General features: G+C 37.8%; 1 protein-coding gene across 1 annotated transcript in view; it reads right to left on the bottom strand.

Annotated features, from left to right (window-relative positions):
* RALYL (RALY RNA binding protein like) overlaps positions 1–18,218 on the bottom strand; it is a 532,902-nt gene that overhangs the window by 107,924 nt on the left and 406,760 nt on the right. Inside the window, exon 4 of the mRNA XM_068525481.1 lies at positions 4–36. Within this exon, the coding sequence (XP_068381582.1) occupies positions 4–36 (33 nt within the window). The remainder of the gene's footprint in view (positions 1–3; positions 37–18,218) is intronic.

The raw sequence follows: 18,218 nt of genomic DNA, 5'->3' as shown, positions 1-18,218 counted from the left end.
CACCCAACAGACAGGAAAGGCTCCTTTGACTCAAGTCTATGAAAAAAGATACGAAAAATTTATTTTAATATAACAATTTGCTGTACGCTTAAAATTGCTTTTATATGAATCTGACAGAATTATTATACCTGTTTGGATGAAAATGCACAATTTGGCTCTAGTAAAAAGCTACAAATAATATATTAAGACCTAATCTGGACTAATTCAATTTCTGCCTGGATTAATGCAGAGGCTAAATAAAATGAGAGAGACATGGAATGGAAACATAGAATTTAATTAAGATAATAATATTGCTAGTCTAATTCTGATTTGAACTCTCTATATTTACTTATTTTCTTTTTTACAGCAATTTGTAGAATTTTTAATACATCTATTTATAGTTGTAGTAGTGAAACAATTTATAATATATTTGGTTAAATATTGACCAAATAATTTGTTTACAGTAAATATTTTGTAATGAAGAAAGAAGCAGCATACCATTCATGGTCATTTATTGGCAGCAACGCAACTTAGGGCAGGGGAAGCTAGGTCACAGATTAGGGTTCTCCTGCCTCCTTTGTGTCTCCAAAGAACCAGGTATTCTTTGTACCTCCTAATATATTAAAGGAAAATTGTAATCCTGAAGCCTCTGGCTAGTTGTGACATCTTGAGAAAACCACTAAAAACCTTCTGGGTCTTACTTTCTCCACTAAAAAATAGGCTAGGATTGCTTCCAGCTAATTTTCTGATTTCATAAATTAACTATATCTTTGCAAAAGGTAAATAAATCAGGAAATTATCTACTTCTAAACATTTCCTAATTAATAATTAAGGAGACCAGTTGGTAGGTGTAAGTTTTTAAACTTATGATTAAGTGTTAAATGTAGGCAAATGCTGAGGACATTTTAATCTAAACCTTAGTGTTTACAATTTTTAAGAAGCATTCATGTTTTAAACTATTTTATTAATATATAAATAGTTGTAGGAAAATGGCAAGAAATTTAATTTGGCAGAAAACATTTACTGAGCAGCAGCTGATTATGCTTTGGCATGGAAAACTAATGAGACTACCGTAGAATTAAGTCAAAAGACTTTACTTTTATATGAGTCTAAACAATGAAGACAATAACCCCTTTTTTGTCTTATTTCATTCAGTGTATATAAAAAATGGCTTAGGATAGCCTCATCCACAAGAGGGCAGACAGCAGAAGCAAGAAGAACTACAATACTGCAGCCTGTGGAACAAAAAACACATTCACAGAAATATAGACAAGATGAAAAAGCAGAGGGCTATGTAGCAGATGAAGGAACAAGATAAAACCCCAGAAAAACAACTAAATGAAGTGGAGATAGGCAACCGTCCAGAAAAAAAATTCAGAATAATGATAGTGAAGATGATACAGGACCTCAGAAAAAGAATGGAGGCAAAGAATGAGAATATGCAAGAAATGTTTAACAAAGATCTAGAAGAATTAAAGAACAAACAGACAGATATTACCAACACAATAACTGAAATGAAAACTACACTAGAAAGAATCAACAGCAGAATAACTGAGGCAGAAGAACAGATAAGTGACCTGGAAGACAGAATGGTGGAATTCACTGCTTTGGAACACAACAAAGAAAAAGAATGAAAAGAAATGAAGACAGCCTAAGAGACCTCTGGGACAACATTAAACACACCAACATTCGTGTTATAGGGGTCCCAGAAGGAGAAGAGAGAGAGAAAGCACCCGAGAAAATATTTGAAGAGATTATAGTTGAAAACTTCCTTAACATGGGAAAGGAAATAGCCACTCAAGTCCAGGAAGTGCAGAGAGTCGCATACAGAATAAACCCAAGGAGAAACACGCCAAGACACAAAGTAATCAAATTGGCAAAACCAAAGACAAAGAAAAATTATTGAAAGCAGCTAGGGAAAAATAAAAAATAACATACAAGGGAACTCCCATAAGGATAACAGCTGATTACTCAGCAAAAACACTACAAGCCAGAAGGGAGTGGCATGGTATACTTAAAGTGATGAAAGGGAAGAACCTACAACCAAGATGAATCAACCCAGCAAGGATCTCATCCAGATTCAATGGAGAAATCAAAAGCTTTACAGACAAACAAAAGCTAAGAGAATTCAGCACCACCAAACCAGCTCTACAACAAATGCTAAAGGAACTTCTCTAAGTGGGAAACACAAGAGAAGAAAAGAACCTACAAAAACAAACCCATAACAACTAAGAAAATGGTAATAGGAACATACATATCGATAATTACCTTAAATGTGAATGGATTAAATGCTTCAACCAAAACACACAAGCTTGCTGGATGGATACAAAAACAAGACCCATATATATGCTATCTACAAGAGATCCACTTCAAACCTAGGGACACATTCAGACTGAAAGTGAGGGATGGAAAAAGAAATTCCATGCAAATGGAAATCAAAGGAAAGCTGGAGCAACAATACTCATATCAGATAAAATAGATTTAAAAAAAGAGAATGTTACAAGAGACAAGGAAGGACACTACATAATGATCAAGGGATCAATCCAAGAAGAAGATATAACAATTATAAATATATATGCACTCAACATAGAAGCACATCAATACATAAGGCAACTGCTAACAGCTATAAAAGAGGAAATAGACAGTAACACAATAAGAGTGGGAGACTTTAACACCTAACTTAAACCAATGGGCAGATCAGCCAAACAGAAAATTAATAAGGAAACACAAACTTTAAATGACACAATAGACCAGATAGATTTAGTTGACATTTATAGGACATTCCATCCAAAAACAGCAGATTACACTTTCTTCTCAAGTGCGCATGGATCATTCTCCAGGATAGATCACATCTTGGGTCACAAATCAAGCCTCAGTAAATTTAAGAAAATTGAAATCATATCAAGCATCTTTTCTTACCACAACACTATGGGATTAGAAATCAATTACAGGGAAAAAATGTAAAAAACACAAACACATGGAGGCTAAACAATAGGTTACTAAATAACCAAGAGATCACTGAAGAAATCAAAGAGGAAATAAAAAAATACCTAGAGACAAATGACAATGTAAACACGATGATCAAAAACCTATGGGATGCAGCAAAAGCAGTTCTAAGAGGGAAGTTTATAGCAATACAATCCTACCTCAAGAAACAAGAAAAATCTCAAATAAAAAACTAACCTTACACCTAAAGGAACTAGAGAAAGAAGAAACAAAACCCACAGTTAGAAGAATGAAAGAAATCATAAAGATCAGAGCAGAAATAAATGAAATAGAAACAAAGAAAACAATAGCAACGATCAATAAAACTAAAAGCTGGTTCTTTGAGAACATGAACAAAATTGATAAACCATTAGCCAGACTCATCAAGAAGAAGATGGAGAGGACTCAAATCAATAAAGTTAGAAATGAGAAAGGAGAATTTACAACAGACACCACAGAAATACAAAGCATCCTAAGAGACTACTACAAGAAACCCTATGCCAATAAAATGGACAACTTGGAAGAAATGCATAAATTCTTAGAAAGGTATAACCTTCCTAGACTGAACCAGGAAGAAATAGAAAATATGAACAGACCAATCGCAAGCACTAAAACTGAGACTGTGATTAAAAATCATCCAACAAACAAAAGTCCAGGACCAGATGGTTTCACGGGTGAATTCTATCAAACATTTAGAGAAGAGCTAACACCCATCCTTCTCAAACTCTTCCAAAAAATTGCAGAGGGAGGAACACTCCCAAACTCATTCTATGAGGCCACCATCACCCTGATACCAAAACCAGACAAAGATACTACAAAAAAAGAAAAGTACAGACTAATATCACTGATGAATATAGAAGCAAAAATCCTCAACAAAATCCTAACAAACTGAATCCAACAACACGTTAAAAGGATCATACACCATGATCAAGTGGGATTTATCCTAAGGATGCAAGGATTCTTCAATATACGCAAATTAATCAATGTGACACATCATATTAACAAATTGAAGGATAAAAACCATATGATATCCTCAATAGATGCAGAAAAAGCTTTAGACAAATTTCAACACACATTTATGATAAAAACTCTCCAGAAAGTGGGCATAGAAGGAACCTACCTCAACATAATAAAGGCCATACATGACAAACCCACGGCAAACATCATTCTCAATGGTGAAAAACTGAAAGCATTTCCACTAAGATCAGGAACAAGACAAGGATGTCCACTCTCACCAATATTATTTAACATAGTTTTGGAAGTCCTAGCCACGGCAATCAGAGAAGAAAAAGGAATAAAAGGAATCCAAATTGGAAAAGAAGAAGTAAAACTGTCACTGTTTGCAGATGACATGATACTATACATAGAGAATCCTAAAGATGCCACCAGAAAACTACTAGAGCTAATCAATGAATTTGGTAAAGTTGCAGGATACAAAATGAATGCACTGAAATCTCTTGCATTCCTATACACTAATGATGAAAAATCTGAAAGAGAAATTAAGGAAACACTCCCATTTACCATTGCAACAAAAAGAATAAAATACATAGGAATAAACCTACATAGGGAGACAAAAGGCCTATAGGCAGAAAAGTATATGACACTGTTGAAAGAAATTAAAGATAATACCAACAGATGGAGAGATACAACACGTTCTTGGATTGGAGGAATCGATATTGTGAAAATGACTATACTACCCAATGCAATCTACAGATTCAATGCAATCCCTATCAAATTACCAATGACATTTTTTACAAAACTAGAACAAAAAATCTTACAAGTTGTATGGAGACACAAAAGACCTCGAATAGCCAAAACAGGCTTGAGTGAAAAAGACGGAGTTGGAGGAATGAGACTCCCTGACTTCGGACTATACTACAAAGCTACAGTAATCAGGTCAATATTGTACTGGCACAAAAACAGAAATATAGTTCAATGGAACAGGATAGAAAGCCCAGAGATAAACCCACACACCTGTGGTCAACTAATGTATGACAAAGGAGGCAAGGATATACCATGGAGAAAAGACAGTCTCTTCAATAAGTGGTGCTGGCCAAACTGGACAGCTACATGTAAAAGTATGAAATTAGAACACTCCCTAACACCATGCACAAAAGTAAACTCAAAATGGATTAAAGGCCTAAATGTAAGTCCAGACACTATAAAACTCATAGAGGAAAACATGGGCAGAATATTCTATTACATAATTCACAGCAAGATCCTTTTTGACCACCTCCTAGAGAAATGGATATAAAAACAAAAATAAACAAATTGGACCTAATGAAACTTAAAAGCTTTTGCAAACAAAGGAAACTACAAACAAGACAAAAAGACAGCCCTCAAAATGGGAGAAAATACTTGCAAACGAATCAACAAAGTATTAATCTCCAAAATATATAAACAGCTCATGCAGCTCAATATTAAAAAAACAAACCACCCAATCCAAAAATGGGCAGAAGACCTAAATAGACATTTCTCCAAAGAAGACATACAGATGGCCAAGAAGCACATGAAAAACTGCTCAATATCACTAATTATTAGAGAAATGCAAAACAAAACTACAGTGAGGTAACACCTCATACCAGTTAGAATGGGCATATCAGAATATCTACAAACAACAAATTCTGGAGAGGGTATGGAAAAAAGGGAACTCTCTTGCACTGTTGGTGTGAATGTAAATTGATACAGCCACTATGGAGAACAGTATGGAGGTTCCTTAAAAAACTAAAAATAGAATTACCATATGACCCAGCAATCCAACTTCTGGGCATTTACCCAGAGAAAACCATAATTCAAAAAGACACATGCACCCCAATATTCATTGCAGTACTGTTTACAATAGCCAGGTCATGGAACCAACCTATATGCCCATCGACAGACAAATGGATAAAGAAGAAGTGGTACCTATATACAATGGAATATTACTCATCCATAAAAAGGAATGAAACTAAGTTATTTGTAGTGAGGTGGATGGACCTAGAGACTATCATACAGAGTGAAGTAAGTCAGAAAGAGAAAAACAAATACCGTATGCTAATACATATATATGGAATCTAAAAAAAGAAAAAGAGAAAAAAGATGATCAGAAGAACCTAGGGGCAATACGGGAATAATAATGCAGACCTACTAGAGAATGGACTTGAGGATACGGGGAGGGGGAAGAGTAAGCTGGGACAAAGTGATAGAGTGGCATGGACATATATACGGTACCAAACAGAAAATAGATAGCTAGTGGGAAGCAGCCACATAGCACAGGGAGATCAGCTCCATGCTTTGTGACCACCTAGAGGGGTGGAATAAGGAGGGTGGGAGGGAGGGAGATGCAAGAGGGAAGAGATATGCGGACATATGTATATGTATAACTGATTCACTTTGTTATAAAGCAGAAACTGACACACCATTTTAAAGCAATTATACTCCAATAAAGATGTTAAAAAAAAAAAAGATGTGTTACATATATACAATGGAATATTACTCAGCCATAAAAAAGGAACAAAATTCGGTCATTTGTGGAAACATGGATGAATCTAGAGACTGTCATACAGAGTGAAGTAAGTCAGAAAGAGAAAAACAAATATCACATATTAACACATATATGTGGAACCTAGAAAAATGGTATAGATGAAGTGGTTTGCAGGGCAGAAATTTAGACACAGATGTAGAGAACAAACGTAAGGACACCAAGGGTGGAAAGCTGCGGGGGGTAGGGTGGTGGTGTGTTGAATTGAGAGATTGGGATTGACATGTCTACACTGATGTGTATAAAATGGCTGACTGATAACCTGCTGTTTAAAAAACTGAATAAATTAAAATTCAACAAATAAAAAATGGCTTATTAGAAATATGCCTTGGTCCACTTACAGGCTGAGCCGATATGGTTCTCTGCCCAATGTCCTGCTGCTTTGGGTGAACAATTATAGCAGGGAGAGACTCTTTTAGGGAGCAGCCGCCCTAGCAAACCCTCTAAACAGCAGCATATAAGGAAGAAGCAGAGAAAACCAATAGTTGGTGTTAAGAGTTGGAGGCATATATTTATGTAACCTTTTCCTCTCCTGAATTCCAATATTATTCCCGCCTCCATGTAAATTATTGGCCATATTTTGTGCTTGTTTTTCCCATACATTTATGATATGGATAGGTAAACAGATCTAAGAGAAAAATACTGAAGATAAATAGTGAAATATGTTTGGATATGTTTGTTTTATAAGACACGATTAGTGCTAAATGGTGAAAAGAAATTACCTTGAAGAAATGAGGGGGATTCTATATAACGTGATGCAGAAGACGGTTAACTTATTTGGAACATCAACATGATGATGATATCACTTCTCCCTTATTTTTCCATCTAGTAACACTTGAGAAATAGCTAACATGAGGGCGTGAATAGAATACCCTCTCCCCGTGTTTGCCAATAATTCAGCCTAACATCAGTCAGACTTTAGTGCACGTGTGTGATTTGCTTGTGTAAGGTGCTAGCCTCCAGTCGCCTAGTTCTCCATTTCCCACGGCCTACACTGGCCCCCTTGCCTCTCACTGCTGCATGCTTCTTAGTGGCATTGAATAATATAGTAAACAAATTTTAAAACATTTAATGTATGACTCCCCTTTCATTCTGCACATCTTAATTACCAATGTCCGGTCAATTTTTCCTTTATGTTCCTCTTATCTCTCTCTTCGCTCGGTTTCCAGGCTAGTTCTCATCACCTATCCCAGCCTAGCTGGTCTCTCCAAATGTAAATTATTTGTTCAGAGTTGCTCCAACTTGATACACTGGACTCACACTAAGCTTCCTTCCATGCTGCCACCCACACTACTTGTTTAGAAACTGCATTTGTGCTGCTCTCCTTACGGGCATCATAATCAACATGAATAGAGGCAAGACCCACCACTTGCCTTTCCCTGTGCAATTACTAGAATGCTGAGTTCAGAATGTGTTTGAAGTAATGTTTATTGATTGATTTTCCCTTTTCTTCTGAAGTAAGTAGCTGTTGGATTGGAGCATATAGGTACATATGTTGCCCCACTGACCCCAGTGATTTATATGGTTAGTCTTACTCTCTACTTAGTTGTCTCCTTCAACTTTTACCACTTGACTCACCATTTCAACCATCTCCTTTCAAGTGCTCAATATAAGATCTCAGAAGAGAATCCAAAGTTTTCAAAATGATGTTGGATAGAGTTCTGACTGATGTTCTATAAACCAGGGGTTTGCAAACTCCAGTCTATAGGCCAAATCCTGCTCACCACCTGATTTTACACAACCTGTAAGCTAAGAGTGTTTTTTACATTTTTTAATGTTTGGAAAATATCAAAAGAAGAATAATATTTTGTGAGTTATGAAAATTATATGCAATTCAAATTTCAGTGTCCATAAATAAAGTTCATTGGGACACAGTCATGCTCATTCATTTATATATTGTTTAAGACTGTTTTTGTGCTATAGTAGTAAGTTGAGTCATTGTAACAGGGACTGAACGTCCACAATCTTAAAATATTTACTATATGATCTTTACAGAAAAAAAGTGTGCCATCACTTGAAATATGATTATATTGTGGGAAGGAATTGGAAACGATTTCTCAAAAGTGGCACTCTTTATTTTGCTACCTATCAAGATATTCTCCCAGACTTCAAAGTTCAGAATAATTTGAATTCCTTCTCTACACCACCAATTCAGTCTCTGACCCTACTGACAGATTAATTCCCCTAAGTGCTGTTTTCATGTCACCACCTTTCTTGATGATTTCAATAACTACAGAATGATGCCCAAACTTTTCCGCTTGTCATTTGAAAGCTCTTCACAAACATGCCTCACACCAACTTTCCACGTTATTCTTTATCACTTCTATTACTAACTACTTTATTCCAGGAAATTTGTCTATATATAGCCCAAACAAATCTGGTTTAGCTTTGCTTTGGTGTCTTTAAATTTTGTTTCTATACTGGAATATTGTTTTATTCCTTCTTTTCGCTATCAAACTCTATTTATCTTTTGAGTTTATCTAACTTAAAAAGCCATCCCTGACACCTTCATCTTATAGGGACAATCTTGTCTCTAAACTTCTATGACTTATTATCTCCATCACTATGCTATAGTCTCAAGACAATAGTCCTTGTTAAAAAGCTAACTTAGAGTTTATTAAGATTGGTAAGAATGTTAAACTTGCCTCTCTGCTTGGATAAGAAGCTCCTGACAGTTTTTTGTTAAGCTTTCCAATGGGCCCAGGAGGGAGATGTCTGCTGATGCTCTATGAGCTGAGCAGAAAGGCAAGGTTATTGTGCATTAGTCACTGTAAGTCATGAAGACAAGAATTTTCAGTGGTGACATGGAGCAGGAAATCTTGGTCCCCACAGAGGGGACCCTGATGGTCATGACTATGCCAAAGATAGGTAGTTAACTCTAAGGGCTGAAACTGCTTGAATCTACGAAAAGCTCATTTCTGTAATTTTCATTCTGAAAAGTGAAAAAAATGTAAAAGAAGAAAAGTACTAGAAGAAACATCCTTTTGGAGAAAATTGTTTATCAATTTGATCCTTAGAAACAGGTGATTACATTGTGATATGCCCAGAGAGAACTTTTCTGAGTTTTTTAATAAGGTAATTGTCCTGCGAAGAAAAGGATTGATTTTATCTTTCCTGGGATTTTCTTTTAACATGAAATAGGTAGTGAATTTAATATTTCTTCATTCAGGACCCGCTAGAATTAAGAGTAGAATAAGGTAAACTAATCACAGCCTTTAGAAAAATAAGACACAGTAGAGAAATAAAATAAAATAAGAAATGAAGATCAATATTTGTGGCTAAAGGATTTATTATACTTTGTATTTAACAAGAACAAAAAACTAACCAAAATTTACTAAGGGCCAGACATTACTCAAAATGCTTTATCAACATTGACTTATTTAAACATCATGATACCTCTGAGGTAGATCTCATTTTGCAGAGGAGGAAACTGATACCCAAAGATACTATCTTGCACAAGGTCACACAGCTGAAGAGTGGTTGAAGTAGGATCTGAATTTAGGCAATCTGGCTCCAAAGTTCTTGCGGTCATGTCTTGCATGGTGTGCTGCCTCACGTCTGTTTATTTCTTTTGTTTGTTTTATTTTGTTTGCATGTAACTTATGGCATTTCCTCTTGTTATACATTCTGTGTTCTACTGAGAAATTGTGTTTGATTTCAAATGTCTTCAAATGATGGATATTCACAAACTTAAGTCTGCAGCATCACACAATTTGTTTATACATGGCTATATCCACTCACCATACAACTCTAATTGTAGGTACCTTTAACTTAACATGCCCCAAATGAAATTAATCATCTTCTTCTTTAATTCTGCTCTTCTTTATCCCTAACTGAGTGGCATAATCAGCCATCCAGATAATCAAACTAGAAAGATTAGAATCTTTCTCATTAACTCCTTTCTAGCAATACTCACTTTCAGTAGATTCTCCTAGTTCTGTTGTTTCTATTTCCAAAAGTCCTCTTCATTCTGTTCTTCCCTCTCAATTATTATGACAGTTCAAGTGGTCATCAACTTTTATGTGGGCTATTAGAATAATCTCCTCTGTGACCTTCCTTCTTCAGTATTCCTTTGGAATAGCCATATCTACTAGCAGAACTATCTTTCTACAATACAAATGTGATCATGTAATTCCCTTCATTACAAATATCTGAGTGCTTCTAGGAAATATTCCCTTATAAGGCACCATAGGTTGGTTAGGAGTGCTTCATAACTGTTCCCATAACAGGCCCCTGTAACACTCAATCATGATGTATTAAAAATTGCGAGCATATTTTCCAGGCTCCCCATTAAGACTGTATACTCCTTGAAGGTAAGAACTCACTGTATTTCAAATACTTAGAATCATGTCTACTTCATAAGAGGCTCTTGGTAATGATTTCGTCAGATGAACTTTCCCTGCCTTGCTCCCCCACCCCTACGTCCATTATCTGCCTACAGAATAAACCCTTTAACATAACTAAAAGTTCGTTCAAAATCTGGTTCTAGAGTACCTTACCAGCCTTTTGTCTGCTACCACTTCAGCCTACAGATTCTATGCTCCAACCAAGCTGAGCCAACTGCTCACCGTCAAGTGACATCTTGCTTCCTCACATCCCTGTGCCTTGGCATATATTGGGTTTTTGCAGAAATGACTTCAAGGACCTTGTTTTTGCAAAACTAGTGTTTTTTATGAATCCAAAGTGACTTGTAACTATGATCCCCTACTATATTTATAGGATTTTGTAGTTAAAATTATGGAGCGACAACACTACCATCTGATCTATTCTCTTTAGCAACGGTAACCCACATGTGACCTACATTTAAGATGGGTGTACCAAAGGGCTGAGAATGCAGCTTCCAGAATCAGACTGCCAGGTTCTGGTCCTGACACTACCCCCTTCTGGCTGCACAGCCTTGGAAAAGTAAGCCACTTTTCTTTGCACCTCAATGACCTCATCTACAAAATGGAGGTAATAATAGACCTAACCCTTAGGGGTGTGGAGAGAATTAGATAAATAACTAAGTACATCAGATACAGGGAGTCCAGGGTGGGGAATAAGTTGTTGTAGCAGTTATATATTAACGAGTCATGTTGGGATATGTTGGGGAAGATATGCTGGAGGCAGAGGTGGAAATGTAGGCCTGGAACTCAGGGAGGACATCTGGGGAAATACAGGTTTAGGAGTCAAGTCATCAACCCATAGTTAGTATGTGACATCATAGGAGAGAAGGAGGGCCCCAGAAAGAGTGTGTAGAACGGGAAGAAAATGGTCTTAGAGAGAATATCTGGGGTCACTAACAGGCTTCCAGGTGTAGATTCAAAGTTCAGAAAGGGGCAGGAGAACTGTTTAGCCATTGGTACTAATCTGTAACTGGCATGGCACCCAGCACATAACTGATGTCCACCAGTATGGGCTGAGTGAGCAAATCTGTGCCTGGATCTGTCACCAGCCTTTAATCCGTTCTGTGGGATAGGAGTGAATAAAAAAAGAAAAGATTTCTCTCTGGAAGTAGCTCATGTGTGCTTAACCTAAGCTAGAAAGGAGGCGAAATGGAGGAGGATTACATTCCTAGATATACATCAGAGTCTAGTTTGAAATCTAGTGATGTTTGAAATATAGTTTGTCAGCCGATGAATGAATGAATTAACCCATTAAAGGGATGGAAAACCTTTTATCATTACATACTTTTTTTTTCTCAAAAAGAATTGGTCTTCATCTGCATTTCAAATAATATTTTAAATATTTACAAACATGATTGCAGGCATTTTATGTAAAGAACAGTATGGCTGACTCCTATCTGTCCCATCGCTCTCTCCAGGAACCCTGGGAGACTCTAATGATGATCACCATAGCCAGAGCTTACTATGTGCTAGAAACTATGCCAGGCTCTGTATACATGTAATTTTGACAATAGCAGATGAGAAAATAAGTTCAGAAAGATGATGTAATTTGCTCAAAGTCATACAGCAAAATTATGGAGTCTGAATTCAATCACAGACCTGACTCCAAAGTCTATACTCTTAACCTCTGCTCTATCCTCTAAGAAATGGGAAAGAACAATAAATGCTACACACTGGCTGGGCCTCTGGTCTATCTGGCCCCACACAGGGCAGGGTGTGATCCAGGTCATTGTGAGTTAACACTTGCTAACCAATTGCTCTTTATTTATGGAGTAACTTGATATGCTATTTTACAAATAGCTTAATAACCTTCTTAAGGATTATAGGAATCTTATTTTGATATTTAAAATTTAGCCTAAATTTCATCATTAGCCATTTGTAATCTAAACACATCCACATGACATTTTCATCATTCCAAGGTCCTCTAATTTAAACAGGCTTTTTTTTTCAAAGTAAGTGGTTAAATATGAGCAAAAAATTATGATTTTGATCAAAGATAAGTACTTGTAAGGTGATTCTTAGATGCTGTCCTTTACTGAACATTAAAAAATAAAACAATTCTGTCAGTATTCTTAAAAATTCATTTATAACCAAAAGGCAAAAAAAAAAAAAAAAAAAAAGAAACAAAACAAAACAAAACAAACACATAAGAGTTTTCTTTATGTAACAGGAACCGGATATTCATAGGTGAGTTCTTTGACATTCAGTGAATGTCGGAATCTGTCTATGGTACTTATTCTTTTGGCTCTTCTCTCCTCACCTAACAAGAAAAAATAAAAGCAAAGGCAGCCCAGTCTTCTGTGCCGACTGACCAGGGCCCGGATGCCTAGGAGCCCTTGCTGTGGGGAGCAATACAAGAGGCTTGTTAGGAAGGACAACCTCCTTGGTGCCCGGCTTGGGAAGGAGCACTGGGCTGCGCAGGCACCAACCTCCTCATCTCCATCTGCCCAAAGTCTGAGTTCACATCATCAGTCAGTGTCTTTGATGGAACAAGAGTTCAAGACACTGTTGTCTACTGATCATAAGCAGCACTCTGAGCATTCTCGTGCCAACCATGGTGTTTTTCCAGGGTTGGCTACCTACAATGGTGTAATGTTAGAATAGAGGCTCAAGGATTATCCCATGTGTAGCCTTTTTCTGTGTCCTGTCAACCACACTGAGAAATTTGTGGCAAAGCAGAGCTCCGGGATGAGACTGCAGTGGGATACTCTGGGGTGGCTAAGAATGGGAACTATCGTTTCCCTAAAAGCTTGTATGCCCTAAATCTGAGAGGTCAAATAAGCTTTAATTTTCATATCAATGTGGACTAATTGATGGTGGCTGCTGGGAACAACATGTTGACAAGAATTCTAAAACATATTTAGGTCTCAGGGTGTAACAGTGCTGTAATTAACCTATGTCTGTGATAGAAATAGGAAGAGAAAGAAGAATGGTGTCCAAATATGTATTTACCAACTTTGCACTAATAGAAGGCACAGAAATTTGCTCAAACTTACAAAAGGAATAAAGAGGTATAAAGTCTGCAGTGAAACCTAGATTTCTAGACATATACCAATGTGTACAAATAATAATGTATACCTAATGTCACATATGTAATAATAGCCAATATTCTGAATCTGACATACTATTTCAGCATTTTAATACATTTAATCCTCATAACCTCCCTGTGAAGTTGGTACCATTATCATATATTTTATACATAAGAAACAGAGCCGGAGAGGGATCGAGTAATTTCCCCAAGATCTATTAACCTGGAAAGTCATAGAGCAGGACGATAAATCAGGCAGTCTGATTAAGACTTTCAGTTCTTCATATGATAGTGTATCTTTACCATTTTCCTATATGTTATTTTTTGATCATTAGAGGACGTAAAATTCACCTCAAAGCTGTAGAGAGCCAGCTCCTGTGGTGGAATTTGCTACAATGGATTCCATTACTCTGGAGTAAAAAAAAAAAAAAAGCTTTTCCCTTTATTTCCTGTGATACCTTTTTCAAGGGCTTTCATGCTCAATTGAAATCTCTGCTTAGGGCTCTCATCAGGCCCCTTGGTACATTCTATTTGCGGTTACCACCATCTGCGCTGCTGACCCCAGGAACAAGTTAATGGATGGCTGTGGTATCAACGAAGAATCTCAGTGGCAGTTTTGACACTCACAGTTATGACTTTTGCCCCCTTGGAAATTGAGGCTGCAGGGCTCATCTCCCTTGGACAGTCGTAATGTTCTTTCATAACTTTACCGGGAGGCTTGATCCATGGCAAGAGGAATGAAGGTGAAGAATAAAGAGGAATCTCCTGGTAAGAAAGATCATTAACCATTGGCAGATTCCCCTGGGAGCCTTGAAACTCTTTCTCCAACTGGGAGTGGAGCTAGGGGTAGGGATGGTAGCTTTTTGGCCAAGGCAGAGTAGAGTGTCTCAGCCCTGCTCTGTTATGATTCCACAGTCAACCTCATCATACCTCACATTGCAGGGGAATGCACACAACTCTGGATGTTTGGATGTTTCTATTAAAATAAGAAAAATGATTTTCTGAAAAGAGATACTTTCAAACACAATTATTTTCACGTTGGAAGATTTGCTCATCTCAGTTCCAACCCTATGTAGTGAAGGGACGTAAATTTAAGAAAAACTAGCAAGTGGCTGCTCAGCTGTCTCTTTCAATTGTCTTCTTTAGTTACTTGCTAATAGCTGTTAAATCTTACAGAGAAACTGCGCATCTGCCAAGAGCACAGTCGAGAGAGGCCGGTAATCAGTCACAGAGTTATCCAGCTTCCCATCTCAATCCTCAGCCCTGCTCTTTGCAGAATTCTAATGTCATTTATCTTTTTTCCTCCATTTTAAATGAAACTATCAGAGCCAATACATTTCTGGGCGGTCTTTTGATTGCCAGTCACAATAAGTTGTTCAGAGTGTGACTGGTGCTAAATGACATAACACATGTATTTGTGGGGCTGCCCCAGTAGCTTGAGATGAGCAGTCGACTTTTGTCCTCACCTGCCTCCCCTGCCCACCACCCGGCCTCCCTCCAGCCCACACTGCTCACCTGTGCCCCACTTTCTCACACCCGCTTTGGTCCCAGGTGCAACCTCACCTCTCTCCTCTGCCCTGTCTTAGTCAAACACTTGAAGTTCATTTAGCTTAAGTTGTAGCTAATGTCTGATACAGGCTTGGAAACAATAACTCATGTTTGCATGTGTTGCTTAACTGTGTTTCTTCTCTTCCCAGTGACAAACTTGTCTGGCAGATAATCTCCTGCCTGAGTTCCTGTCTTTGTAACCTCGGGCCCTCTCAGACACAGCTCTCCATCCTTCTGGTTTAGAAAAAATTCTGGCTCTTAATGTCAGAATTTAATGACGCCCACGGCCACATGCTGACAAAATTGTGTGATGCAAATTGTCTGCCTGGGCTACTCAACATTATGTCCTCCTGGATTGTGTTGAAAGTTCCAACTGACTGGCTAGGCTGTGTTTTAGGGCAGGGATTCATGATAGTGTCCCTCTAACTCTACAGCTATGGCTGTCTTACAAGAGCATGGTTTTATAATTCCAGGTCCCAGACTCTCCTGGGCAGCTCCCTGAGTTAACTGTGCAGGATCTAGCCATGACCCCAAACCTGATGGATACAGTTTTGTTAAAGAGTGCAATGGTTTCCACAATGCTGAGTCCACTGGTGAATTATTAGTTTAACATGACCTTTGAATGGCTGACCCAGTTGATTTTTTCTTCCCGAAAATATTTTCTCCTCTGGGTTTCATATCACTTAGTGTAACAATCTCACTAGTTGTTTCTTTTGAGTCTCCTTTGCTAGTTCCTGACTTCAAATATTAGTGTGTTCCAGAGCCCACTTCTTGGAATTCTTGTCTTTTCGATCTTTAGTTATTCCTTTGGTGTTTGCTCTCATCCAGTCTCTTGGCTCTGAGTACCATCTACATACTGATGACTCACAGATGTGGACACCCAGTCCAGACCTCCCACTGAACTCCCGATTGGGTATTCATCTGTCTACTTTACATCTTCACTTGGATGCCTAATAGATATCTCAACTTTAGTATGTCCAAAAGCTACACTTCTAATCTCTACCACCTACCTTGTCTTACTGTAACCTCTGCTGTGAGTATTCCTTGGCTCACTTAATTGCAACTTCATATGTCCAGATGCTCAGTCCAAAATCCTTGGAAACATCTATGGTAGACAGTCTGGCCATCATCAGTTCCTTCTCTCCACCCATCAAGAGGTGAAGTCTATGCTCCTCATCTTACATATGGACTGGCCTTGTGACTTGCTTTGATGAATAGAATATGTGACAGATGTGACATTGTACAATTTCCAACCCAGATTTTACAAAGATAGGCAACATCTTCTTCCTTCTTGAACTAAGTCACTATGTGAAATTCTGACTAATCTGAGCCCACTGTGCTGTGATAAAGTCTAAGCTTACTGCAGGGCAAAACCATGTGGAGAAAGATGCTCAGCCACCACAGCTGTTCTAGCTAGCCCCAGCTGAGGTACCAGATATGTAAGTGTAGAAGCCATCTTGGACCCCACACAGAACAGAACTACTAAACTGAACTCAGCTCAGATTGCTGGATATGACAAATAATACATTTTTTAAGCCAGTAAATTTTACTTAGCAGTGGAAAATAATATCCTTGACTCTGTACTTTCTCTTACAGTCCACATTCAATCTGTCAGTAAGTCTGTTGGCTCTCTTTCAAAATATATCCATAACATAACCATTGTTTTCATCTCAGATGCTACCACTTCATCTGAGTCACCAAAATCTCCTGCCTGTTTTCCCATGTTCCTCCCTCATTCTTTTATAACCTGTTCTCAACATAAAGCTAAAGTGACCCTTTAAAATTTAGGTCCTGTCATGGTACTCCTTTGCTTAAAACCTTCCAAAGACCCTCCTTTTCACTCAGAGTAAAAGCCAAAGAACTGCAATGGTCTACAAGGCTTTACATGACTTGGTGCCCCCCATTAAATCTCTACCATTTGCTTGGGGAAAATTGGCCTCCTTGCTTTTTCTTAACCACATGGGTATGTTTTTGCTTTAGGGCCTTCGTGCTGCTAGTTGCTCTGCACAGGGCACTTTTCTCCCAGGTAAAACCTTACCTGCTTATCACCTCCTTCAAATCTTTTCTCAAATGTTACCTTCTCAGCTAGGTCTTCATGGACCACCCTATTGCAAATTGCAACACTTATCCCCTTCCCACTCCTTTATACCTCCTTCCTTGCTTTACATTTTCTTTAACACCTACCTTCTAACTTATGGTTAATTTCATTGTTTATTTTTGTTTATTATCACTTACCCCACACTTGAAGACCAGGTCAGGGATTCTTACACATTTGGTTAGCTGATATATTCTCAGTTCCCAGAACAAACTCCAGTAGGTGTTTTGTTAATTACTTGATGAATGATTGTATCAGTGAATCTGTGTTTTCTTCTCCTCCATTAAGCCCACTAAGTGTCTCTAATATAGGCTGAATTTGGTCAATCCCTGAACCAGCTCTGTTTATAGAGGCTTAGAGATAAGTCATTCTTCGAGGCTTGAGATTTTGTGGTCCATTCAAAATTGCTGGGATCAGAAATTCTTCCCCAACTCTCCATCATTCTACCATATACTCTTAGGGCTGACCCCATGTGAAATTCTTATTTTGTCTTTCATCTCTCTCTGACTCTCTCTCTCTCTCTCTGTCTCTGTCTCTATCATTTTGAGTTGTGGCTAACATTTGCTTTCTCTCTTGGCTCCTAATAAATTCTAGTGGTGCTATCTCAAGATCCATCATGGAGACCAGCTGACTGGGTTGTGCAGTTGCCTTCCCAGACTTTTTCAGTCAATATTCCAG

The sequence above is a fragment of the Eschrichtius robustus genome, chromosome 17 (genome assembly GCF_028021215.1).
Source record: "Eschrichtius robustus isolate mEscRob2 chromosome 17, mEscRob2.pri, whole genome shotgun sequence".
Classification (NCBI taxonomy): domain Eukaryota; kingdom Metazoa; phylum Chordata; class Mammalia; order Artiodactyla; family Eschrichtiidae; genus Eschrichtius; species Eschrichtius robustus.
Note: the sequence above shows the minus strand (reverse complement) of the source record. Positions and strands in the feature narration are given on the sequence as shown.